This window comes from Dipodomys merriami, unplaced genomic scaffold, assembly GCF_024711535.1.
Source record: "Dipodomys merriami isolate MVZ:Mamm:240054 unplaced genomic scaffold, mDipMer1.0.p SCAF_33, whole genome shotgun sequence".
In the NCBI taxonomy this organism is placed as follows: Eukaryota; Metazoa; Chordata; class Mammalia; order Rodentia; family Heteromyidae; genus Dipodomys; species Dipodomys merriami.
The window spans coordinates 14,412,014-14,436,392 of record NW_027204826.1 but is presented as its reverse complement, the minus strand read 5'-3'; the positions used below and the strand labels follow the sequence as shown (position 1 = coordinate 14,436,392).

At 59.0% G+C, this 24,379-nt stretch overlaps 1 protein-coding gene across 1 annotated transcript; it reads right to left on the bottom strand.

The window, feature by feature from the left end:
• Nucleotides 1–1,176: 1,176 nt before the first annotated feature.
• Rgma (repulsive guidance molecule BMP co-receptor a) lies at nt 1,177–24,361 on the bottom strand. The gene is made up of 4 exons (XM_070043185.1): nt 23,989–24,361; nt 14,935–15,050; nt 7,316–7,833; nt 1,177–3,052 (listed from the first exon to the last, which is right to left on the bottom strand). The coding sequence occupies exons 1-4, from the start codon at nt 24,000–24,002 to the stop codon at nt 2,345–2,347; spliced, it is 1,356 nt and encodes a 451-aa protein (XP_069899286.1). The 5' UTR covers nt 24,003–24,361; the 3' UTR covers nt 1,177–2,344.
• Nucleotides 24,362–24,379: the final 18 nt, after the last annotated feature.

Below are 24,379 nucleotides of genomic sequence, written 5' to 3'. Positions count from 1 at the left end.
GCTGCCTTAGCTCAAGGCTGGTGCTCTCCCACTGGAGCCCCAGCCCCCCAACCCTTCCCAGGTGTGTCCCCCACCTGAGCCAGCTCACGTCACTGACGACCTGTCGCGAACCCCCTTACCTTCTCCCCCTCCCCCAAACCTTTGCTGGAGGAAAGTTCTGGAAAGAATTCCAATCCCTCAAATTCCTGCAGGTGAGCTAGGCAGCGGTGCCCTGCCCTCCCCTCCTCCTTCGCGCTTGTCGCTGGCTATTGGGATAGGCTGCTCCACACTGCCCCCCTGCTTTAGAGCAAGCACACACAGCCAGTCCCTGGAGAGGGGGCCTCTGTATTTGGTGGCCTTCTTGCCCCGTGCCAGTCGCTGTGTGCCAGACAAATCGCCTGGCATTAGCTCACTAGATTTCCCTCACAGCCCCGGGAGAATCAGGACTCTCAGGCTGGGGGGGGGGTTCCAGGGGAGACCACACAGCTAGCCCCAGTCAGCCTGTCACCCCAAACCTTGGTATTCTCCCCCCTCCCTCCCCACCCCAGCTCTGGCACAGTGGAGATAAACTCTACTCCTGCTCCGCAGCTCTCCTGCACTCTGACCACATGTCTGTTTCTAATTCTAGCCCAAGCCCCCTTCCTTGGAAATGCATTCTGTTTTTTTTTCCTTTCCGTTCTTTGTTGGATAGGGTTCTTGCCTGGGACCAGACGTCCTGGGCTGGCCGGACCTCCAGCTTCATCTTAGAAGACAGACAGCTCCCTGACCTCCAGCTTCATGTTAGAAGACAGACAGCTCCCTGACCTCCAGCTTCATGTTAGAAGACAGACAGCTCCCTGACCTCCAGCTTCATGTTAGAAGACAGACAGCTCCCTGACCTGAGGCTCCAGCGCCAGGCTCCATGGCCAGCGCCAGGCTCCCAGCGTGCCCAGAGCCAGGAGCTGCGCGCACAGCTCGGGCCTGCTCCCGGAGATGAAGTAAGTTTAGAGAGGTGAAGGGCCTGGGGGGAGCCTGTTGCCTCTTCCATGTGAACTCACGACCCAGGGGCACGCGCATACACGCACACCCGTGTGCACGCAACCTTCCCATACACTCCCAGTTAGGGGGCACCCACCCCCAAAGCTCCCCCCAGTCCCCTGAGAGAAACCAACTCCTCCATCACGTCTAAAAGAAAACCACCACCACCACGACAAAAAAGAACCCCAAACTTTACTTGAGTTCAGCCATTAATAAATAATTTACAGTATGTACACACGGCGCTGGGCCGCGGACACGCACGGACACAGTGCAAGGCCCCCCACTTGCAAGCAAGAACGCCCTCAAACACAACCGAAATAAAGTGCTTTAACATCTGACCTCCAACCTAGGGATAGCTAAAAAAAAACACAAAACAAAACAAAAAACCGCCCCAGCGGGGCAGGGGAGGGGCCGCACGGTGTGGTTTGGGTGTTTTGGGGGGCCGGGGTGGGGAGGGGGACCTCGGGGGGGGAGGGGGAGAGGCAGGCTCTGCCACCTCTTTGGCCAGTGTATGAGAGGTCCCTGGGGAGCAGTGGGGGGGGGTCGGCAGTGGACACTGGGTGGGGGTGGGGCGGGCTGCAGGATGCCCTGCTGTGCTGTTTGGGGGTTCCCCATCCTGCTGGGAGGGAGTGAAGGTGGGGGCTGACCAGCAGTTGGGGGAACGCAGGACAGGGCAGGCCAGCTGGCTCTATCCGTGGGGTGGACTGATGGCGTGCGCATCCTGCAGCGGGGGGTGGGGAATGGGGGGTCACTCCTGTCTGGGACGGGGAGGAGGGCGGGGCTGGAACAGGTGTCCGCAGCCACCTGGTGCGCATGTGCCGCCTCCTCGGGGCTCTCTGGAGGGCAGCGTTCCCCTTGAAGGCTGGGCTGGGGTACCTCAGTCCCCCTCAGTCCCTGGGGAGCCCTCCCAGGCTGCATGTGTGTGTGTGTGTGTGTGTGTGTGTGTGTGTGTGTGTGTGTGTGTGTGTGTGTGCGTGTGTGTGTGTGCGTGTGCGCGTGCGCGTGCAGCAGTCAGCCTGTCTCAGTGCATTGCGGGGGGGGGGGCTGATGTTCCCAGTGTTTCTCTGGTGTGGGGCGGGGCGCAGGGTGAGGGGGGCGCGTCAGCCTGGGGGGACGGCAGGGGTGGGCGTTGCGGAGGGGAGCTGTGGTGGCACCCCACAGCTTCACCGTCACCAACATCACAGCACCACGATCATCACAACCTTGTCTAGAGAAGATGGGGTGCCACCCCCCTCCCCCCATGAGTTCTGGGGGAGATCTGTCCATGGCCCGCGGCCACCTCTGCTCCCCAAAGCCAAAGCTGGGCTTCCCTCTCGGGGTGCCGGGTTCCACACAGCCGTCCGGGCGGCTACCAGCTCCCGGGCAGCAGGAGGAGGAGCGCCAGGGCGCCCAGCAGGGGCCGGGGCCCCGGGGGGGACAGGGCGGCGGCCGCCCCCCGCGCGCGTTCCCGCGTCCGCTCGTACAGGTGCAGCTTGGCCTTGTCCGAGTGCAGCGTCTTCACGTCCTCCAGGGCGTAGAAGGCGGCCAGCGTGAAGTTCACGTCCCCCGTGGTCAGGAGGTCGAACACGCAGGCCTGGTAGTACAGGTCCTCCACCGGCAGCTTCTCCTTGCACTTGGCCACGGCGATCTCGTAGGGAAACGTGTCTGGGGCCGCGGGGGCCGGGCTGTCCGCCGCCGGCCTGCGGGCCCCGGGCCGCTCAGGGTCCGCGTGGAAGGCCTGGAAGTCGATCTGCTGGTTGAGCGGGCAGCCGCGGAGGCAGAGGTAGAGGCCCTGGCTGTCCTGGTCCTCCACGGCATTCACCACCTCCTCCGGCATGCGGATGGCGAAGGTCAGGTAGCGGCCCACCTGCCGAACCACGATGGTGGTGCCGATGTACTTGGCTTGGATCTCCACGTGCTGGCCCGACACCTTCTCGGTGATCTTCAGGCTGTTGGCCCCATGTTTGTCTCCCCCATTTTTGGAGCCGTCAGCAAAGGCTGCGGGAAGCTCGTCCATCTCGGCTTGGTAAACCTTCTGGTCCACACACTCCTGGAAGTTCTTGAAGATGATGGTGAGCTGCAGGGAGAGGGAAGAGGGGGTGGGGGGTGAGGTGCGGGTTCAAATCTTAGTGCCATCAAGAAAGGAAGGAAGGAAGGAAGGAAGGAAGGAAGGAAGGAAAGAAAGAAAGAAAGAAAGAAAGAAAGAAAGAAAGAAAGAAAGAAAGAAAGAAAGAACCCCCAGTGGCTCCCGCCTGTCACCCGAGCTCCTCAGGAGGCTGAGATCTGAGGATCACAGTTGGAAGCCAGCCTGGGTAGGACAGTCTGTGAGAGTCTGATCTCCCATGAACCACCAGAAAACCAGAAGTGGAGCTGTGACACAAAGTGGTAGGGCACTAGCCTTGAATGAAAAAGCTCAGGGACAGCGCCCAGGCCCTGAGTTCAAGCCCCGTCATGGACATCAAAATAAACAAGCAAGGAAAAATAAAAAGAAGGAAAAGAAACAAAGTAGGGTTGGAGGACTAGAGAGGGGAGGGGCGGGCTATGGTAGGGCAGGGCTTAGTTTCTGGGGACCCTTCTCTCATGGAACACACACACACACACACACACACACACACACACACACACACACACAATCACAATTTCTCACTGCTCTGGTATAAAGATACATATAGTTTAGGCTTGACATATTGACATGTTGTTTGTTGGGCTTGAACTCAGGGCCTGGGCGCTGTCCCTGAGCTCTTTTGCTCAAGGCAAGTGCTCTATCACTTTGAGGCACAGCTCCACTTCTGGTTTTCTGAGTGGTTCATTGGAGATAAGAGTCTCACAGACCTTCCTGCCTGGGCTGGCTTTGAACTGCGATCCTCAGATCTCAGCCTCCCAAGTAGCAGGGATTATAGGTGTAAACTCTCAGCTTCCAGCTTGGACTTGATATGAATCGTATTGACGTCTTTCTTCTCACTTAAAACAAGTCTTTTGGTCTGGCCCTGGGCTCTCTGGACCTGAGAGGCGACTGGCCCAGGCCAGGGGTTTGGCCTGCTTGCCTCATGAACCCCCAGAATCGGAGTCTCCAGGCCAGGTGGACACCCAGGGGGGCCTGACCACAGGTCTTGGCCTGGTACCCGGAGCAGGGGAGGGGGATGCTCTCTCCCACCTGCCTGGAGCCCCGATTCTGGCCTGTGTGTAGTCTTGCTGCTGCTCTCTCCTCCCTGCCCTGTGAAACTGCCAACTCCGCGTGGTTCACCTCTCCTTCCTCTGCAGCCAACAGCCTAGCCCACCGTGCCAGCGGGGGGGGGGGGGGCCGCCAGGGTGGTCCGGGCAGTGGGTGGTCCCGCTACTCGGGAGGAGGGGGCGTGGTCATGAAGGGCTGGGGCGTCCCTGCCTGGTGCACAGAGCCACCCAGACTCCCGGGGTTCGGATCGGGACACCCTGCCTGCCCAGTGCCGCCCGGCCCCGGGAACAGGAAAGGCGGGTTTGCCCGCCGCCGCCGCCGCCATCTCTAGCAGACACCTCCTGGAAAGCCACCAGGCCGCCTGACTCCCTGGCATGGGTACCAGGGAGGCAACCACAAGTAACAGCATGAAGGGGGCCTGTCGAAAGCCGGCGGCGCGCTGCCAACCGCCATAGGCTGCTCTGCCTGGGCCCCGCCCCCAAGAAGCACCCCCCCTCCACACAGGGCAGAGCCGGGCTTTACTGCACCCTGCAGATAAAGCCAGGGGTGGGACACGGGGAGCCCTGGGGGGGGAGGCGGGGGCTGGACCAAGTGGATGAATCACACCCAGGACACATGGGGGGGGACGGGAGGGGGGATGGGGAGGGGGCCCTTCTTCCCTGTCTTCTGCAGCCTCAGTTTCTTTTCCTGTGAAGTAAGAAGCTGGCTGACTTGCTTGCCAGGGCTGGAGAATGGTGTGTGTTTGTCTGTCTGTCTGTCTGAACTCAGGGCCTGGGCTCTACCCTCTTGAGTTATTGCTCAAGGATAGCCCTCTACCACTTGAGCCACACCTCCACTTCTAGCTTTTGGGTGGTTAATTAGAGATTAATTGGCCTGGGCTGATTTTTTCCAACTGGGATCCTTAGATCTCAGCCTCCGGCGTAGCTGGGCTGCCAGGCGTCAGCCACCAGTAGGTGGTGAGTATTCTCCATCGGCTCATCCCCCAGGAGAGAGGAAGGAGGCAGGCTGGACACTGGCAGGGCTGTGGGAATAAGCCACAGTCTCCTCCTGTCCCCCCCCCCCCGCCCTGCAAGGCATGATGGGATTGGGGCACTGATTTCTCAGTGCCCAGTCCAGAGCTGGGGGCCAAGGCGCTGAGGGATCCTGGGGTGCTGACTCCCTGCTGCTCTGTGTCTCCCTGGCTGGGATCTGGAGAAAGGAGGGGGGTGAGTGAACCTGACACCTGGGGAGCCCAGGCCTCCCTCGGCAGGCCGGGGCAGGCCAGGGTACTGGACGCCAGCCAGCCCTGTTTCTCACCCGGGGACCGCAAGGCTCCCAGTCTGGCCCAAGTTCTGAGCTGGGCTTGGCCGCAAACACTGACGCTGTCACTGTCTGGCCTCCGGGAGGGCTGGGTGGACGGGGCTTGGGGGCAGGTGGCGGGTGTCTGGGAGTTTTCAGCCTGCTGAGATCAAAGGTGGCTGGGTCACAGCGGAAGGGCTGGTCTGGTCAAGCCTGGCTACATACACAGCCCTGGACCCCCCTTCTGGAAACCTCCATGCTGGCACAGGGCGGGAGGGCCTCCCATCCTGGCTTGGGCGGTTCTGAGGAGCATGGGGCTGGCCTGAGGTCTGGAATCTTACTGGCAGGTGACTGAATGAAACAGGAGTGAACGAATGAATGATGAACCCACTTGCAGAGGGGGATAGCACTGGGGGATCCGGGTCCCAGTGGGTCTCAGCTGAGTGCTAGGCATGGTGTCCTCCCTCCTTCCTTCCTTTCTTTCCCTTCTTTTCTCTTCCCTTCCTGTCTTTTTGCAGGTACTGGGGCTTGAACTCCAGGTCTGGGTGCTTGTGGTCCTTCAAGCTTTTTTTTTTTTTTTTTTTTGCTGTGGGTGGTGCTAACACTTGAACCACAGCTCCACTTCAGCCTTTTCTGGTTAGTTGGAGATAAAGAGTCTCTCAGCTTGGTCTGCCCAGGCTGGCTTTGATCTCAGCCTCCTGAGTAGCTGGGATGGCTGGGGCCTGGTTGGTTGTAGGATTCAGGAGCTGCAGCCTCTGGCTTACAGGGTGCAGGGACCTTGGCTCTTGAGAGGGAAGGTGTTGGGGAGGGAGGGTGACCCTTGGGTCTGAAGAGGCTGGGAAAGGGGAGGGGGACAGGTGCACTCAGGTTAGATTTGTCGCCCACTAGGGCTCGCCAGGGGGGCACTGAGGGCCGGTTGGGGCTTCCTCAGGTCTAAAGGCCTGTTGGCTTCCTGCCCAGAAGGAAGCAGCCAGGGCGGCACATTTCCCTCTCTGGCTGTCAGGTCACCCCTCTGTCGTCTTCTGGGGTGTGGCAGGCCGGGCAAGGGCAGAAACGCCCCTGCGGCCCAGCCAGACACTACCCACCACGTCGCTCACACATCATATACCTTCCTGGGACAACACACCCACCACAATGGCGGGCCGAGGCCCCAGGGGGCTCTGGTGGCCAGGACCGGCAGGGGGCAGAAGCCAGACACCGAGAAGGGGCGTGCGTCCCCATCACCTGGTCTGTGAGACTCTGGTCTCCGAAATAACCAGCAAGGCCAGGCATGGTGGCTCACACCTGTCATCCTTGCTACTTGGGGAGGCTGAGATCTGGGGATCCCGGTTCAAAGCCAGCCCGGCCAGGAAAGTCCATGAGACTTTTATTTTATTTTTTTGGTCAGTCGTGGGACTTGAACTCTGGGTCTGGGCGCTGTCCCTCAGCTCTTCAGCTCAAGGCTAGCGCTATACTGCTTGAGCCACAGCACCACTTCCGGTTTTCTGGTGGTTTTTTGGAGATAAGAGTCTCACGGACACCCGGCTGAGCCTCTTATCTCCAGTGAATCTTCACAAAGCCAGAAGTGGACCTGCGCCTTGAGCACAAAAGCTCAGGGACAGGCCCCAAGTTCAAGCCCTAGACTGGCATGCGCGCGTGCGCACACACACACACACACACACACACACACACACACACACACACACACACACACACACACACACACACACACACACACACACACACACACCAGCAAGAAGCCAGACTGCAGGCATGGCTCAAGTGGCAGAGAGCCACGCATGCCAAGGGAAGGCCCTGAATTCGAATTCCCACCCACCTCCCCCAGCCAGATAAAGACTGGTGGGGGCCGCGGTCTGCGGGCGGCAGGGCAGCCGGCGTCCTGTCGCTTACCTTGCTGGTGGCGGTGGCGGCCGAGCCCGGCAGCACCGGCGTGTTGGTGACCTGCACGTTCAGGTAATTATTGTCGATGAGCGGCCAGGCGCCCTGCACCTTGCAGGTCTGGAAACGGTCTGTGAAGGTCCTGAGGTGGGGGTCCCCAAAGAGGCCGCAGTGCGTGTAGTTGGGGGCGGCCGCGTGCTTGTGGAAGGTCTTCTCGTAGTGGCAGGTCTCGGGGCTGTCGGCGCGCTCCTGGCTGTCCCCGGCGGGCGGCGCGGGCGTGCGCGGGCGCGGCTGGGCCGTGGGGCCGTCCCTGGAGCAGTTGTGCTGGCCCATGAGGTCCTCTATGCCGTGCACGGCCGAGTGGTAGGCCAGGTCCCCGCGGCAGGTGCGGGCCGTGCGGCGGGTGCACAGGGCGTAGGTGCGCAGCGCCGCGCAGAACTCCGGGGTGTCGTCTGAGGCCGGGGCGTGGCTGCCCGACGTGGCGCTCCAGAACTCGGAATTACACTTGAGGATCTTGCACGGGGAGGAGGCTGGGGAGGAGGAGGAAAAGGAGGAGGACGACACATGATCACCACGGGAGACCCAGAGACCCCAGGCCCCATCTGCCAGGCCCAGGGGGAGTCAGGTGCCACCTCGTGTAACCCCCGGCCAAATACACCCCGTCTGCAGACCGGAGGCAGCTTTCCGGCAGGTGCATGGAAAGGGGAGAACCTATCTGGCCTTCTAGATTTTTCTGATCTGTCAGGTTTGTGGAAAGAGCTGTCCTGAAGCGAGGCTTCCTGTAGCCCCTAAGGGTTGAAGGGCAGAGGGTGTGGGGGGGTGTCTACTCCATTTGTTTCCTTAAAGTCCTGTGGACCTTAGCAGCCTTTGTCATCGCAGCTACTCAAGCAGGTTTGAAGCCAGCCAGAGCAGGAAAAGTCCATGAGAGTCTTACTTCCAATGAACCACCCAGAAGCCACAAGTGAAGCTGTGGCTCGAACGGTAAGAGCACCAGCCTGGCGCACAAAAGCTCAGGGACGGAGCTCAAGCCCCAAGTTCAATCCCCCCCCCCCAGTACTGCTGACTCCGATTCTCAGCCATCGGGAGAACATTCTTCACGCTTCTGCCCAGAAGTGGACAAAGGAGCTGAGGGGCAGTACGAGGGTGTGAACTCCGGGCCTTGTGTTTGCTTGCTCAGTTGTTGCTCTCACCGCTTGAGTCACACCTCCAGGCTGGATTTTTACTGGCTAATTGGAGATGGAATCTCTCAAGGCTGTAATGTCAGGTCTAGATTCCCACTGTGATCCTTGGGATCTTGGCCTCCCGGGTAGGCAGGAGGATCCGTGTATGCCACCAGCAACCTGGGGATTTACTGCCGTCTTTCCCACCCCTCCATCCACTCCAAGTGCTGCTGTGTGTCTGGGGAGAATGGAGGTGGGGGGGGTCTTCTGTGAATGCTGCCAAGGCTGGGCCTGCATCAGGGCTCACCCTCAACCCACACTTTGGGGTGTGTGCTCCAGACCGCCTCCCCTGTTGGCCTAGGTGGTAGAGAAATCAGAGCCACCCAGCCTGTCCGAATGAATTTCCCGCCTTCCCCCCCTCCTCAGGAGCAACCCAGCAACAGGAAGAGAGGCTTTCTGCACTAGAGTTGTCTTAAGCTATTTTTCTGAGGTTCCCCTTCCCTTTGAACTGTGAATCAAGCCCAATCTGTGGGAATAATAGTCTGATTATTACCACCCTGTTTGCATAACAAAGAAACAATGAAAACTTACTTTGCCCCATGTGGAGGGGGTGTGAGGGATCCCCCCCTCTTCCCATGAACACCCACCTCCCTAGAAGTCTTAGGAATTCAAGAGCTGCTCCCCAGCCCCAGAATAAAGACAGTGCAATTTGCCATTCAGAAAAGCCCAATAGAGCCACACATTCCCGGGGTGCAAGGGGTCAGGTCAGGTTTCAGGGGCCTGGAGGGAAGAAGGGAGGGAGGGAGGGAGGGAAACCCTCCTCCTCTTAAAGCAGTAAAGGCTCATTTCAAACCCAAGCCCCACGTTCAGATGGTTGCGGTTCAACTCTGTGGCTTGGCGTGGTGACCTTCTGAATGGAGTTACTCGCGCGCTGGCAGTCCTGGGCGAGACTGTGTTGCCAGGAACAGTGACTAATCCTAGTCCTGGACCAGACCCCACTGCGCCGAGGACTCAGGTACCAGGCAAGGCCAACTCGACTTTCTTAAGGACAGAGGCCGGAGGGCATCAGGAAAGAAACCACTGCGCGGTGACCAAACAAGGGTCTGGGGACCCCTGAGCTTGCTGGGAGGCTGGGGGCTGATTGGTCAGCCTGTAGCTTAGTGGGTGGGGCCAGAAGTAACATGAATGCCAGGCTGCTCCAAGCCTCTGTCCTGCACTGTGAAATCCCCCAACACCCCACCTCGCTTTCTCTCTTCTCTGGTCACCCAGCTCCTTGTTGGATTCTGCCACCAGGAAGTCAGTAGATGAGGATGGGAAGGCAGATCCATCCATTCCCACCAGGCAAGACCACACCCCTCTTCTTCCGTATCTCAGTACCAAGACGGGGCGGGGGGGGGGCGTGGACCTGTCCACCCATCCAGTTAGTTCCCCCTCACTGCACCATAACCCAGGTGCGTTCCTGGAGACTTGGGTCTTGGTCCCACCCCTTCCCAGCAGCCTCTGAGAACTGGGGATAAATGCGCACTGCCTGATCAGAGCCCTGCTCTCCAGGATACAGGGGCGATGTCTTCATCGCAGACAGCGGCAGGTGGAGGGAGGGAAGAGGGGGTAACCTTGGAAAGGCCTCTGGAAGCCCTGGGCACACCTGTAGCCCTGGCCACTCAGGAGGAACTGCTCGCCAGCCAGCCTGGGCAGGAAAAAGAAATCTGAGACTGTCTCCACTCTCGCCAGCAAAAACAGGATTGGGGCTATGGTTCAACTGGTAGTACACCAGCCAAGCACAAGGTCCTGAGTTCAAATCACTGTACCAGCAGAAAAGAGAATCCCCTGCCAGCCTCGAGACACCTGATTCTTCCTCCATATCCCCTTCCTCACTGCCCCCCAGGGACCCCCCTCAGGAGATGGGGGGCAACTTGCTCATCCCAGCTTGTGCTCCCCTCAGTCCCTGGCCCATCCCTGCCGGGTGGGAACTTCTCTGTAACATGCCGGGAGCACACAGCCAGGTGTTTGGCTGCAGAGGCCGAGAGGGACGGGCCTGGAGGCCCACTCCACCATACCCAACCTGGGGCAGCCAGAACCAATTCCCCAGAGCACCCCCAGTGCCCCAGGACATTGGACTCCTCCCCCAACCTGCGCCTCCTCCCCCATCCTCCACCAAGAACCTTCTAGAGGCCCTTCTCCATGGCCTGGCCTACAAAAGGAAGCTTCTCAAAGAACCTCAGCTCAGGGGAGAGCAGAGGTGAGGTGATGGGGATAGGGGGGCTGGGTTCACAGCTGGGCAGGGGCAGGCAGAGTAGCTCAGTGGCACTGGGGAGCTGAAGTCCCCTGGGGACCGAGTCAGTGGCTGGGGTGGGGGGTGGGGGAGCTTGTGTTTGGAGGCCATGGGCTACCTGGGGAAGAGTCAAGGCCCAGAACTTTCCGCTGAGTAACAGGGGCTGCCTTGGGAAACCAGACTCCTGTGTGCTTAACTGAAAGAATGATTCTTTTTTTGTTTTTCTGGTGTAATGCTGGGACCTTGAACTCAGGGCCTGGGCACTCTGCTTTAGCTTTTGTGCTCACGGCTGGCACTCTACCACTTGAGCCACAATTCCACTTCTGGCTTTCTGCTGGTTAACTGGAGACTGCTAGTCTTACAGGCTCTCTCCTGTCCACGCTGGCTTTGAACCCTGATTCTCAGATCTCAGCCTCCAGAGTGGCTAGGATGACAGGAGTGAGCCCCAGCACCCAGCTTGCTCTGTCCTGTCCCGTGTCCCCCCCAGCAGCGCCCGCCTGCCACTGCGGAGTCCTTTTCTCCTTCCCAGGCTGTATCAGCCCAAGGTCCTCCGCCAAGGAGGTCCCTGAAGCGGCCATGGAGGCCGAGGCACAGCGTGTTGGCCGTGCATGTGGGGCAGGTAAACAGAACACACAAATGCTCTCAGTCTGGAAGAGCAAAGACGCCTTTCTCCACGTTACTGTGTCCAATGTAATTTGCACCCTATGGGTTTAACTCCTGGCAGCCACTCCAGCTGCTGAGCTGAACAAACCCAGGCTTTCAGGGGGCCGCTCAGCCAGCTTCCACCTGTCTTGGTGAGACAGGCTGCAACACACAGACTGCCCATCCCCCGCCCCGCCCCGCCCCCCACCGGTGTCTCAGGACATCACCTTGTACCTGCCTGGAATTTTGCTTTTCTCTAACACGCGACTGCTCCCCATCAGCACCGAAGTTTCCAAAGCACCCATTCTCTCTTGGGGTCTCAGGTCAAATAATACAACACTGTACTGGTGATGGAAATTATTCCATCTCATCCTTTATTTAGGAAATCATCCTTCTGTCCTTCCTTCCTTCCTTCCTTTCGTCTGTGTGTTGATATTGGGGCTTGAACTCAGGGCCTGAGCACTGTCCCTACAATTTTTTTCTCTCTCAAAGCTGGTGCTCTACCACTTAAGCCATAGCTTCTGGCTTTTGGATGGTTGGTTAAAAGACATGAGTTTGTCAGCTCTTTCTGCCCGGGCTGTCTCTGAACTGTGAGCTTTAGATCTCAGCCTCCTAGGAACCACCAGCGCCCAGCTAGGAAACTGTCTTCTGACCCCAGGTTTTTGAGCCCCCGGAAGGGCTCCCAGCCTCTGCTTCGCGGTGGCTAGCAGTGAGCTCAGGTTTCATTAAGGTGGACAGTTCTGAGAGCAAATGGCAGGTAAGGGGTCTGATGAGAAACGCCAGCCAATCAGCTCCATCCGGCAGAATCTGGTTACTGGTCTTGAAGCCAAAAAGAACTGGGTTTCTTGGAAACAAAAGTGATGGAATTTGGGTTGTGAATTATAGAATGCACCGGTGTTCCTCAGACTAGGCTGGAATAATTGAACATAGTTGTTGTTGTTGTTCTGAGACCAAGACATGAACTAAGAAATGAACACACACACACACCCTCATTCAGCCTGCCGACTTCCCAGAATCTTCTACCTGGCCCTTCCCTTCCTGTGCCCCCCAGTGAACAAGTGCTGTAGCTTTAAAAGCAGGCGGGTGTTGTTTTACAGGCCCTGAACCCCCTTCTCAATTTCAGCTCAGAGCTGAAAGCACATCGCCCCCACTGGAGCCAGGGGACAAAAGCCATTTATCAATCCATCTGATAAAACCTCTGGCGGAGGATCTTTATCTGCACCCCAGCAGGATGAGCACAGATTGCAAGCTTCTGCCCCAAAAGTGTGTGTGTGTGGGGTGTGGGGGGGAGATTTCTTTATTTTTCCTTAATTTTTTTTAAAGAGGTCGATTTATTATTTTTGTAATTTGGGGAAGGGAAAAAAAAAATCAGCCTCTCAATCCAGATACGAAGTACATGGCAAAACTGCCTTTTAAGGAACAGGGTCGGAAGAGAGGGACTTGGCTGCTAGACCCTCCCTAGAGGTCTGGATATGGGGTGTGGTGTGCGGGTGCCAAGCCTCCCTACCAAGTTGCAGATGTCTGGGGAGCTTTTGGGGGGCTTGGTAGCTGCATCCACCAGACCGACAGGCGCTGGGGGTTCTGCAGCAGGGCTGAGACAAAAGGGTAAACTGATCCCCACTCCAGACTCTGCCCTGCTTACATGGATTTTGAGTTGACTCCCAGCTGGCAGCCAGACCCAGCTGGGGACTGCCCACTTCTGCCAGTTACTTGAAGCCTAGTTGGCTCCAACCCCAAGGAGTCTAACTCAAGTCCTCTGCAGACTCAGCTGGGCGCAAGGTGGTGGTGGGGGGGAGGTGTTGCAGAACTGAATTTGGCCCCGTTGAGAAGCGAGCTGCAATTTTGCAAAAAGGCAACCTCTGGAACCCACAACACAATGGGAAGAAGGGGCGGGTGGGGCCCTCGCTGGGGGGCCAGGGGTGGGCCGTTTGGTTGGTGATACTTGGCGTTTCTTTGTAGCAAGAAAAAAATGGGTCCAAAGCCTTGAACTGAGGCTTTCAGGCTGTGAGCCACAGAACGTGAAAACATAAAAGTTTTACTCCACGTGATCAAGAGACCTGCTTGGGGATTTGAGTTTTGTGCCTTTCCCCCTGAAAGGTAGGAAAAGAAGGAGAGAAAGAGGAGGAGGAGGAGGAAGAGGAGGAGGAAGAAGAGGAGGAGGAGGAATAGGAGAAGGAAGAAGAAAAGGAGGAGGAAGAAAGAGGGGGAGGAGGGGGGAGGGGGGAGCAGGAGGGATGAGGGGGAGGAGATGCGGGGGGAGTGGGGGGGAGGAGGGGGAGAGGGAGGAGGAGGAGGGGGAGGAGTGGGGGGAGGAGGAGGAGGAGCGGGGGAGGAGGGGGAAGAGGAACGGGAGGGAGGGGGGAGGAGGAGGGGGGAGGAGGACGCGGGGAGGGGGGAGGAGCGGGGGAGGGAGGAGGGGAGGGGGAGAGGGGGAGGGAAAAGGAGGGGAGGGGGAGCGGGGGGAGGGAGAAGGAGGGGAGGGGGAGCGGGGGGAGGGAGAAGGAGGGGAGGGGGAGCGGGGGGAGGAGCGGGGGGAGGATCGGGGGAGGGAGGAGGGGAGGGGGAGCGGGGGGGAGGGAGAAGGAGGGGAGGGGGAGCGGGGGGAGGGAGAAGGAGGGGAGGGGGAGTGGGGGGAGGAGCGGGGGGAGGATGGGGGGAGGGAGAAGGAGGGGAGGGGGAGCGGGGGGAGGGAGAAGGAGGGAAGGGGGAGCGGGGGGAGGGAGAAGGAGGGGAGGGGGAGTGGGGGGAGGAGCGGGGGGGAGGATGGGGGGAGGGAGAAGGAGGGGAGGGGGAGCGGGGGGAGGGAGAAGGAGGGGAGGGGGAGCGGGGGAAGGGAGAAGGAGGGGAGGGGAGCGGGGGGAGGGAGAAGGAGGGGAGGGGGAGCGGGGGGAGGGAGGAGGGGAGGGGGAGCGGGGGGGAGGGAGAAGGAGGGGAGGGGGAGCGGGGGAGGAGCGGGGGGGAGGATGGGGGGAGGGAGAAGGAGGGGAGGGGGAGCGGGGGGAGGGAGAAGGAGGGGAGGGGAGCGGGGGGAGGAGGAGCGGGGGAGCGGGGAGGAGGAGCGGGGGGGAGGATCGGGGGGAGGGAGAAGGAGGGGAGGGGGAGCGGGGGGAGGAGGAGCGGGGAGGAGGAGCGGGGGGAGGAGCGGGAGCGCCCGGACCCGGGCGGGGAGGAACAAACGCCCCTCTGTGGCGCGGCTCCCCTCCCCCCGCGGCGGCCGGAGGCCCGCGGAGGAATCCGCCGCGGGCCCTGCCAACCCGGTGGGAAGGCGGCGGGCTCATTGGAAACAGATGGCCGTTCCCGCCCCGCCCGCCCGCCCCGACGCCCTCTCGCTTTCCGACCCGCGGCGGCCGCGCGCCCCGGCCCCGGCCCCGGCCCCGTCCCGCCCCGGCCCCGTCCCGCGCCGGCCGCGGCCCCCCGGCCCCGCCCCTGCTTCGGGCCGGCCGGTCCCGGGACGCCGGTCCGCGGGGGAACAAAGGCCGCGCAGGGAGCCCCGCGCAGGGAGCCCCCGCCCCGCCCCGCGCCCCCCGCGCCGCGCCCCCCGCGCGCCCCGGCCTCACCTGCGGGGAAGCTGCAGAGCAGCACGGCGAGCGTCGGCCAGAATCCCAGGGCGGAGCGTCCTGCCCCTCTCCCCATGCCCGTCCATCCAGCTCGGCCCGATCCCACCAGCCTCTCCCTGGAGAAGAGCGCGGAAGGGAAGGAGAACGCGGTCAGATCGCTGGGCGGAGAGGCGGCTCGGCCAGGCTCCGCCGGCGGGAGCTGCGAGCCGGAAGGCTCCGTCCACCCGGGCCGCGGGCCGCTGCTCCCCGGCCCGCGGCGAGGTCCCGCCGCCCCGCCCCGCCCCCTCGCCGTCCATCACCGGTTCCCCTCCAATCACGACGCGCTCGCGCCCCGCCCCTCCGGGGCCCCGCCCTCCACCGCCCCGCCCCATCACCGGCTCCCCTCCAGGGCTCCGCCCCTTGGCCCCGCCCCTCGCCGTCCATCACCGGTCCCCCTCCAGGGCCCCGCCCCCGAGGCCCCGCCCCCACCCGCGGGCCCCGCCCCCGAGGCCCCGCCCCTTGCCCCCCCCCCCCGCCGTCCATCACCTGGTTCCCCTCCAATCATCACGCGCCCGCGCCCCAGGAGCTCGGGTTTCAGCCCGGCCCGCGGGACGCGGTGGGCACCGGCGGGGAGGGTGGAGGGGGGATCTTGGGGACCCCCAGGACCTGCGATCTGAGGGCGCGTCCCGGCCCCACGATCCTCCCACAGCGGCCCACACAGAAGACCCCAGTGTCCCCAAGTCCTCCCAGGGCGCAAGGATCCCAGAGCCCCACTTCGTTCTCCCCAGAAATCTGAGGGCGGGACGGGGGCGGGGGGGGGGGGGGAGAGCCAGAGACAGACGGGCAAAGAGTCAGAGAAACAGAAAATCAGAGACACTGAAAGCCACAGACAGACGGACTGACACAGAGTCAGAGAGACAGAAAGTCGGAGAGCCACACAGAGAGCCAGATAGACAGACAGGCAGAGAGTCAGAGAAACCGAAAATCTGAAAGCCACACAGACAACCAGAGACAGACAGACAGGCAGAGAGGGTCAGAGAAAATCAGACACAGAGAGAGAGAGAGATAGACGGACAGACAGACAGAGTCAGAGAAACAGAAAACCAGAGAGACACAAAGAGAGCAACAGAAAATCAGAGAGAGACATGCAGAGACAGAGAGGGGGAGGGGGGTTGGGGAGAGAGGAGGGGGGAGGGGGGTTGGGGAGAGAGGAGGGAGGGGGAGGGGGTTGGGGAGAGAGGGGGGAGGGGGAGGGGGGTTGGGGAGAGAGGGGGGAGGGGGAGGGGGGTTGGGGAGAGAGGAGGGAGGGGGAGGGGGGTTGGGGAGAGAAGGCTTGCACAGCTGTAGCACACTCTTGGGGACAGGTCACAGACCCCTCCCCTTCCAGCCAGCCTCAGTCCTGAGCTTCTCCCCCAGGGGCACCTTTTGTATGGATGGCACACTCATAAGCTACGAGGACGAGGGTTTTAACTCAAGCCAGTCTCCCTCACACCTCAACTCTAAAGCCAGCCCATCTGGTTCTCTGAGAGGAGGAAAAAAAAATTCTGGGTTTTGATCTAATTTAGATGTTTTCTCTTAAGAACTATCACAGCTTTGGCCACACAAGCTGCCAGGCTGGTTTCTGCCAGAAGGAGAGAGTGGCAAAGAACAAGACTTTACCAAGGAGAGGCAAGAAACACCTTATGTCCTTAAAGATCGACGCCCCACCTCCCAGGCAGCACAAGACAACTTCTGAATCAGGCTTTCCCCCAGAGCAGGTGAGAAGGTGAGTAATTCCCCAGTCAGCCCAGCAATGTGGCCCTGGCTTCCCTAGGTCAAAAAACGTCAGGCAGACTAGGGGACATGGAGATGGGAGTCTGGATCAAAGTTCAAGGCTAAACCCTGAGCAAAAAGTCACGGTTTCTCCATCTCAACCAGTGACCATAGATGCCTGTCAGCTTCCCAAGACGGATCACTGCCAGGCTGGTGGGGATGGGGATGGGGGTGAAGTGGGGGGGAAAGGCAGGGAAGGGGTATTTCAGTACTGCCCTTCCCAGACCAATGTCTCTTCACTGTTGGGGTGCCGCTGTTTCTCCCTCAAATACGTAGCTCCCAGGCTACCAGGTTTGTTGAATGACTCTTCTTTTCTACAACATGGGGTCCATGAGGTACCATTCTCAAAACACCGCTGCAGGTTTGTCCAGGCTGCGGTGGGGAAGCTCACCCTCTTCCACCGGCGTTCCTGTTAAACCCAGCCAGCCTGGGTCAGACCCAGTGCTTGATTGTGCAGAATCACAGCACAGCAGCTCATTCCGGCTGCATGCGACCAAGGCGCACCCGAGGCAAGCACGCACGGCTGCCAGAGAGCCCAGAGGCCTGTGTGTGGCCTTCCCACCCCTGAGGTCCAGCAATTAACACCATTTGCTGGAATCTGCCTTTCGGGAGCTAGTTCTAAAAAACCCTCTGATAACGAGAGAGAGAGAGAGAGAGAGAGAGAGAGAGAGAGAGAGAGAGAGAGAGAGAGAGAGAGAGAGAGAGAGAGAGAGAGAGAGAGAGAGAGAGAGAGAGAGAGAGAGGAGATGTATTAGCATTCCCGGCAGTCCAGATGGTAATTAACCACCATCCCATCCCTCCCTCTGCATCTCTAGGTCAGAGACCAAACAAGGCTGAGGATCTGCTAGAGGCCAGCTTTGAAGAGCATGAATCTCAGGAGCCAGTTCCTGTCCCACTGCCCTGGCCTCATCAAATTTTGTTAGCAGGATGTTTCAGCTCAACACCTCCGGGTTCTTATGTGACAGGTACAGGAAGGACTCCAGGTAGGAGGAAGGACGCAGGTACAATCTGTACAGAGGTGTGGCTGGCCTGGGGAAATCTGCAGTACAGCCAGGCACCCCCCCCCCCCCAGGCCTCAATGTAGGACGGTTTCTCTTTTGGGGCACCATTATGGGGAGGGGAGGTACACAGGTCTTAACCCCACTCCAAAACAGCTGACTTTGTATCTCTGCAGGAAGAGCCTGGGCACCTGTATTTCTTTTCTTTTCTTTTCTTTTTTGCTACCAGTACTGGGGTTTGAACTTAGGACCTTGCACTTTCTTTTAGCTTTTTCTGCTGGGAGTTGGTGCTCTACCACTGGAGCCACATTTCCACCTCTGGCTTTTGATGGTTATTTGGAGATCAGTATCTCTGGGGTTTGTCTGCTTGGGTTGGCTTTGGGCTTTGATCTGGGATCTCAGCCTCCCCAGTAGCGAGGATGACAGGTGTGAGCCACCAGCACTGGCCTCAACTTGGTTTTAACTTCCCTTTCTCTCCTGTGCACACAGGCCTCTGGCTACTCTAGAGGAAGCTAAATGGTTCATGCTAGTGTCCGCCAGCAATTCGGCTTCATTGCCAACCTCAGAAGGGCAGGGTATCTGGGACCTATAGCGGTACTCAGTCCAGGAGTCTGGTGAATGCTCTCAGCATCCTTGCGTTCTCTACCTCCCTTTGTAATGCTTTTGCCGAAGAACCGATTGGCTTCGCTATGCAACTCAGAGTGGGAACCAATTCTTTTTGATTGCATCCTCCTGATTCCTCTTTTGAACATCAAGGCTGAGCCAGGGGTCCAGCCATGTCAGAGGAGATGAGCCAATTCTTGTTTGTGCTCTCCATAACCTTCCGGATTTTATAGACTGTGATCAGCTCACCTTCTAGTTTCCTCTTTCCACACCACAGCCAAGGCAGAGCCTTTTCTGTTCACCCTTCTAACGTTTTTTTATTTTTTATTTTTTTTCCTGCAGGTCTGGGGAAAGCCTGAGTGGAACACGTTTTTTGGCTTGCGATTATAAGTTCTGATGGTGTTTTAGCATTTTCTAAACCTTTGGATCTGTGGGGCCCTTTAGTAAACTAACACTTTGCAATGATTGCAAAGGTAACTCTCCACCCCTCCTCCACATACCACTGAGATCTCATTTTGTGGCTCTGGACAGATGAGAGCCAGTTTATTTTCTTGCAACTTGGCTTATGCTATCACAAATGCATTAATGTAGCCTGTAAAGCCTTCCGTGTGATTTCTTGCTAGGTTTATCCTGTGGCCAATTGCCATTTGTTTGCATCTCAGCAGTGCCTTTAATTCATCTACACACAGGTCTGGAAGCCTCTAAGCTTTCTCTCTTTTGGATAATCTATGTAAATGTAAACCAAGTCTGGGTGCAGGAGAAATCCTTGGGGATCCCTGCTGTGTATAATTCTTCATCCCAAAGGCTACCTGTTTATCTTGTTTTGTTTTCTTTCTGATCCCTGGCAATTAATTACCCCTTACATTCTTGGAGGGGCTTATTATTTTTGGTGCTGGTTCTGGGGCTTGAACTCAGAGCTCGGGCACTGTCCTTTGGCTTTATCACTCAAGGCTGGTACCCTACTACTTGAGCCATGGCTCCATTTCTACCTTTTTTTTTTCTCTTGGTGGCTAGATGGAGATAAGAGTCTCAAGGACTTAACCTACCCAGACTGGCTTCGAACTGCGATCCTCAGATCTTAGCCTCCTGAGTAGCTAGGATTACAGGCGTGAGCCACTGGTGCCCAGCTTGGAGTGGCTTGTGGTGGAACTTTGCCAGGAAGAATTTTGAAAATCTAAACAGAATCCATCCCTGGATTTCTTCTGTGTCTCCTGGCTTGTTAACTTCTGTTAAACAGTCTTGTTTTATGTTTTCTTCTTTTTGAAAGTGTTGGCCTTCATCCAGCAAGGGAGGCTTTGAGGCACGCCCAGCAATAGGACTTGTGGGGGTGCTCCTGTGGGTAGGAGGGGAGCACACCACAGGTCCATATTCTGGAAGTCATCTTTACCACCAGCCTTCCTTACAATCATCTTCTCCCTTGCAGGTGGTCCCAGGAAAGATGGTCACAGATCTTTCTGTCTCCCTGACAACCGGGCCTCTCCTTTTTATCCAAAGTGTTTGTGTCTTGCTATCATTTCCTCTGTGTTTAAGGGAAGGCATGGGGCTTAGTGGTAGAGTGTTTGCTGAGCCTGTACAGTGGCCCTGGGTTTCATTCTCAGGATTCGGGAGTTGCCCCATCCTTGAGTCATACTCTCCGTGCCCCCCCACCCCTGTCCAGGGGCCCCCACTTTCATGTTAGCTAAGCTCCTGCAGCCCGGACCTCAGTGACTTCATCTGTCAAGTGGGAGACGTAAGTGCAGCACTGCAGGAGGTTGAGTGAGGATGAAGTCAGCTCACCAAATCAGAGACCACTCAGCACAGATGCCCAACCCAGAGTGAGGGCTGGAAGGTCGCTGCCCATATTAATTCTGAGTATGTGCGTGTTACTGGGGCTTAAACCCAGGGCCTTGAGCTTGCTAAGAAGGTGTCTGCCGTTTGAGCCGTGCCTCAGCTCTTGCCGCTTTCATTAATTTTCCAAATAGGATCTCAAACGTATGTCCTTGCTTGCCTGCACCAATATCCTCCTGTTTTAACCTGATGTAGCTGGGATGACGGGCTTGGGGAAGTGTCTCATGAACTTCTCCCTTCGCCCTTATCTCTGCCTTGCAAGCAGTGGGGGGTGGACAGGCATGTGCTGATGCACCTGATCCAACGTTAGTTTCTTCCTGTGCCCGTACTGAGCACTGAACTGGGGGCCTCGAGCTCCTGATCACCTTTCCTCTTTTGTTTTTCCTCTTTTCTTATTTTCTTTTATTGTCCTTAAGTAGCTCTGATCGGCTTTCTTGCTTATACCTGACGCTGTACCACTTGAGCGATGCCTGTAGCATGGCTTTTTTTGTTCGTTTTTGGTTGGAGGTGGAATCCCACAGACTTCTCTTCCCAGGCTAACTTTGAACCTCTATCCTTCAGGTATGACAGTCTCTTGGATAGTTAGGATTACAGGCATGAACCACCAGTGGCAGCTCCAACATTAGTATCTAATTACAGTTTCTGTCAGAGCCTTGGCTTGGGTGGGAAATGGGTGAACTCTTCAGAGCTCCCCAACCGGGTAAGGAGGGGGCCTAGATAACCTGTCTGGTGGGTTCTGGGTTCTAAGCACAGATGCTCAAGGCAGCCGGCATGTACCTGTACAGTCATCTCAACTTTGCTACAAATACGACCACCTCCATGTGGTGAGTCTCAATATGGTTAAGAGACTTGTCCAAAGTCACTAGGGAGAGACAAGGTAGGGCAGAGGCTCAAGCCCAGGCCTTGTGATGCCCAGTGGAGTGTTTTCCTCCAAACCACAGCTGCTCCTCATCTTCACTCAGAGTTTATCTTTTTCTGTCTGCCCAGTAATACATCCCATATGGACAGTGATGGATCATGCATGAGGAATGGGAATAGATTCACAGAAATCCTATTTTCTAGACACGAATTGAAAAAAAAAAAAACAACAGGAAAAGGTTTTAAGAAAAGAAATATTTCTCTGAACAAGCTCTTTCTTACCCTGCTAAGAAACTTGGGAAGTTGAAATAGTTTTAGATGGTAAGTAGGTGTGTGTGTGTGTGTGTGTGTGTGTGTGTGTGTGTGTGTGTGTGTGTGTGTGTGTGTGTGTGTGTGTAAAGTGCTCACTGAGTACTTCCCTGGGCTTAACTGTGCTCGGGATGACAATTAGAAACTGTATAACAAGCTGGGCATGGGTGGTTCACAGCTGTAATTCTAGCTACTCAGGAGGATGAGATCTGAGGATCAAGGTTTGAAGCCAGATCAAGCCAGGAACTCAGCAAGACTCTTTTCTCCAATTAGTAGGTTAAAAAAACAAACAACAAACAAAAAAACAAAAACAACCCCCCAAATCTCCCAAAACAAAAAACACACAAATCCCCACCCCCCAGAAGTGGAGCTGTGACTCAAGCAGTAGAGCACTAGCCTTAAGTGAAAAATCCAAAGGACAGTGCCCAGGCCCTGAGTTCAAGCCCCAGTACCACCACCACACACACACACACACACACACACACACACACACACACACACACACACACACACACACACACACACACACACAGAGGAACCTGTTCATTGGATATAACTAGATACCAGACAGGTGGCAAATTTGCACCTGGACCCTTGCTTGTCAAGTGAAGTTTGCTGAATAACTAAACAATAAACACTGAATAACAAAGCCATTCTCCTACACAGCTCCAGTAGGGACAGATGAATGAAAAGTTAGGTGAATAAGCACCTTTCAGAGGCAGTGGCTACTTCATTTCGTGAGTCAACAGACAGCAATTAGCTGCTTCCCGATAATCCTCATTTGTTTTTGCTTAGTCCCAATTGGGTACACCCCGTCTCTTTCTCTGGGTGGCTGACTTCTCGGGGGACCAGGGGGACCACGCCTCCTCCCCCGTCCACAGTGCATCATACTTTGCAGCCACACCTGGGGGGGGGAGAAGGGTGTGCTTGGATCTACTTCACTGGGCAAGGTAGACTTCTGGGCACCTGACCACGCCCCTCCTCCTCCCAGGCCCTCAGCTTCTCTCTGAGGTACCAAGCTACCCGGAGATCCTTCTGGTCCCCTCTGGTTATTGAATAACAATACCTGCAAGTAGAGGGAAGTCTGTGTGTGACCAGCCACCCACCATCTTGTGTGTGTATTGGGAGAACCTGCGCCCGTCTGTCACCTAGGAATGGGGGGAAGGGGAATGGGACTCTTGAGAAGAGGAGGTTGACTGAGCCCTCCTTCACTATCCTCCCCGACGCCCCCCCCATCCAGAAGGTTCTAGATCCCGAAGAGCCAAGGAGGCCCTCAGTGCAGCCAAAGGGCCCTTCCGATCCCACGACCACTGCCCTGCTGAGCCCGTTTGGCCCGGTGGGCGGTGGGGAAAGCCCACCACGGAGACCCCACCCGGAGCCTTTGTCTGCTGGCTTCGGGTGCCATCCACGAGCATCACCCCCCCCCCGCCCCGTTGTTAACTGGAGTCCTTGGTGCAGGCGAGGGACCTGCTTGTCCACGGCTGGAAGCAATGGAGCTGCAGGTGCAAGGGAGTAAATAACAACAACAACAACAATAACAACAACGATGCCACCTGCACCCTGGAGAGCAGGGCCAGGTCCCCTCGGAGACAGACGCACCCGCGGAAACAGCTTCCCCCGGATAGCAGGTTAGCCCGGGGTTGGGGGGGGGCGGCCGGCCCCTCCGTGGAGAACCCCGATCCCCCGGTCCCCGGGGCCCTGCGGCTCCTCGGGATGGCCGGGCCGCCGGCATCGGCTCTTCCCGGGGATCGATGGCTCGTGCCCGCCTCTCCATCCACGCCCCCCCCCTCCCCGCCTCCCCGGTCCGACCTCGGGTGGAGCCACCGGACTTCGCCGCGGCCGGGGAGAGGAAGGAGGCGCGGCCCGCGCGCAGCCCGTGCGCCGCCCGGCGCCTCCGCTGGATGGCGCCGCGGCCTCCAGTTGGGAAGGAGGACGAGGCGCCGCCGGGCGCACGCGGAGCCGCAGCCGCGCCCCCCGCGCGGGGACCACGCGCGCCGGGGGGCGGCGGGGGCGTCCTCGGTCCCGCACCTGTCCCCGGCGCGGGGGGCTCGGTGCAAGCCCGGCGCCCCCGGGGTCCGCTTAGGTCCACTTCCCGGATCGCCTCGCGCGGGTTGGTGACCCACGGGTCTCGCCCGTGCCTGGGCAGGACTTGAGCGTGGACGGCGCCCCGTCCCCCCCCCCATCCCCCGGTTCCCTCCCGGGCAGGCTCCGCAATCCCGGGTACCGCGGGCCACTCAGGGGTTCGCGGCGGGATCGCCAGGTACCCAGCGGCGTCCGCAGCCCGGGGTTGGGGATCGGGGGAGGGAAAGGACGCCGACCCCCCTACATCTCTCCCCCTTCCTCACCCCCCCCAAAAAGCGGAGTCCGCGGCCGAGAGAAGCCGCTCCGCGCCGGGACCCCGTGGGCCGGGTCCGCCCAACCCCCGGCGCGCGCACGGCCGCCGGCCGTCCGGAGCGCATCGGGGGCTGCCGGAGGGGCGCGAGGCGGGCAGAGAGACGAATAAACACCCGAACCACGCAAACTTTCCTCCCGCCAAGAGCTAAGGCGACCCGGGCGACGCCGAGCTGCAGGCCGATCGGGGCCAGAGGAGACCCGGCGGCGCCCCTCGGGGGTGGAGGTCCCCGGGGGGACGGAGGTCCGGGCCCCGCGGTGCGGTGATCGCGCTTACCTTGGCGGCCGCATGAGCCCCTGCAGCCCGCGGGGGGTGGGGGGTGGCGCTGGCCCGGCGGCGCGCAAACGCGGGGTCCCGGGGCCCCTGGGCGAGGTTGGAAGGGGGGGGAACCGGCGTCCGCTCGCCCCCGCGTGGAGGAAGGCGCGGGGCGGGGGGAGAGGTCCCCCCTGGCCGGCTCAGGGGCGGCCCGGGACGCACCGCCCGCTCCCGGGCTGCATGTCGGCGAGCGCCTGGAGAAGCCGGCCCGGGAGCCACCGGCCCAGAGGCTCGGGCGGTGCGGCCCGGCGCGGCCCAGGCAACTGCAGATGGGGAGGGAGGGGGGAGCGGCCCGGGCCAGCCCCCCGCCTCGCCCGGCCCCCTGCGCGCCGCCTCCCGGGTTCCTCCAGCT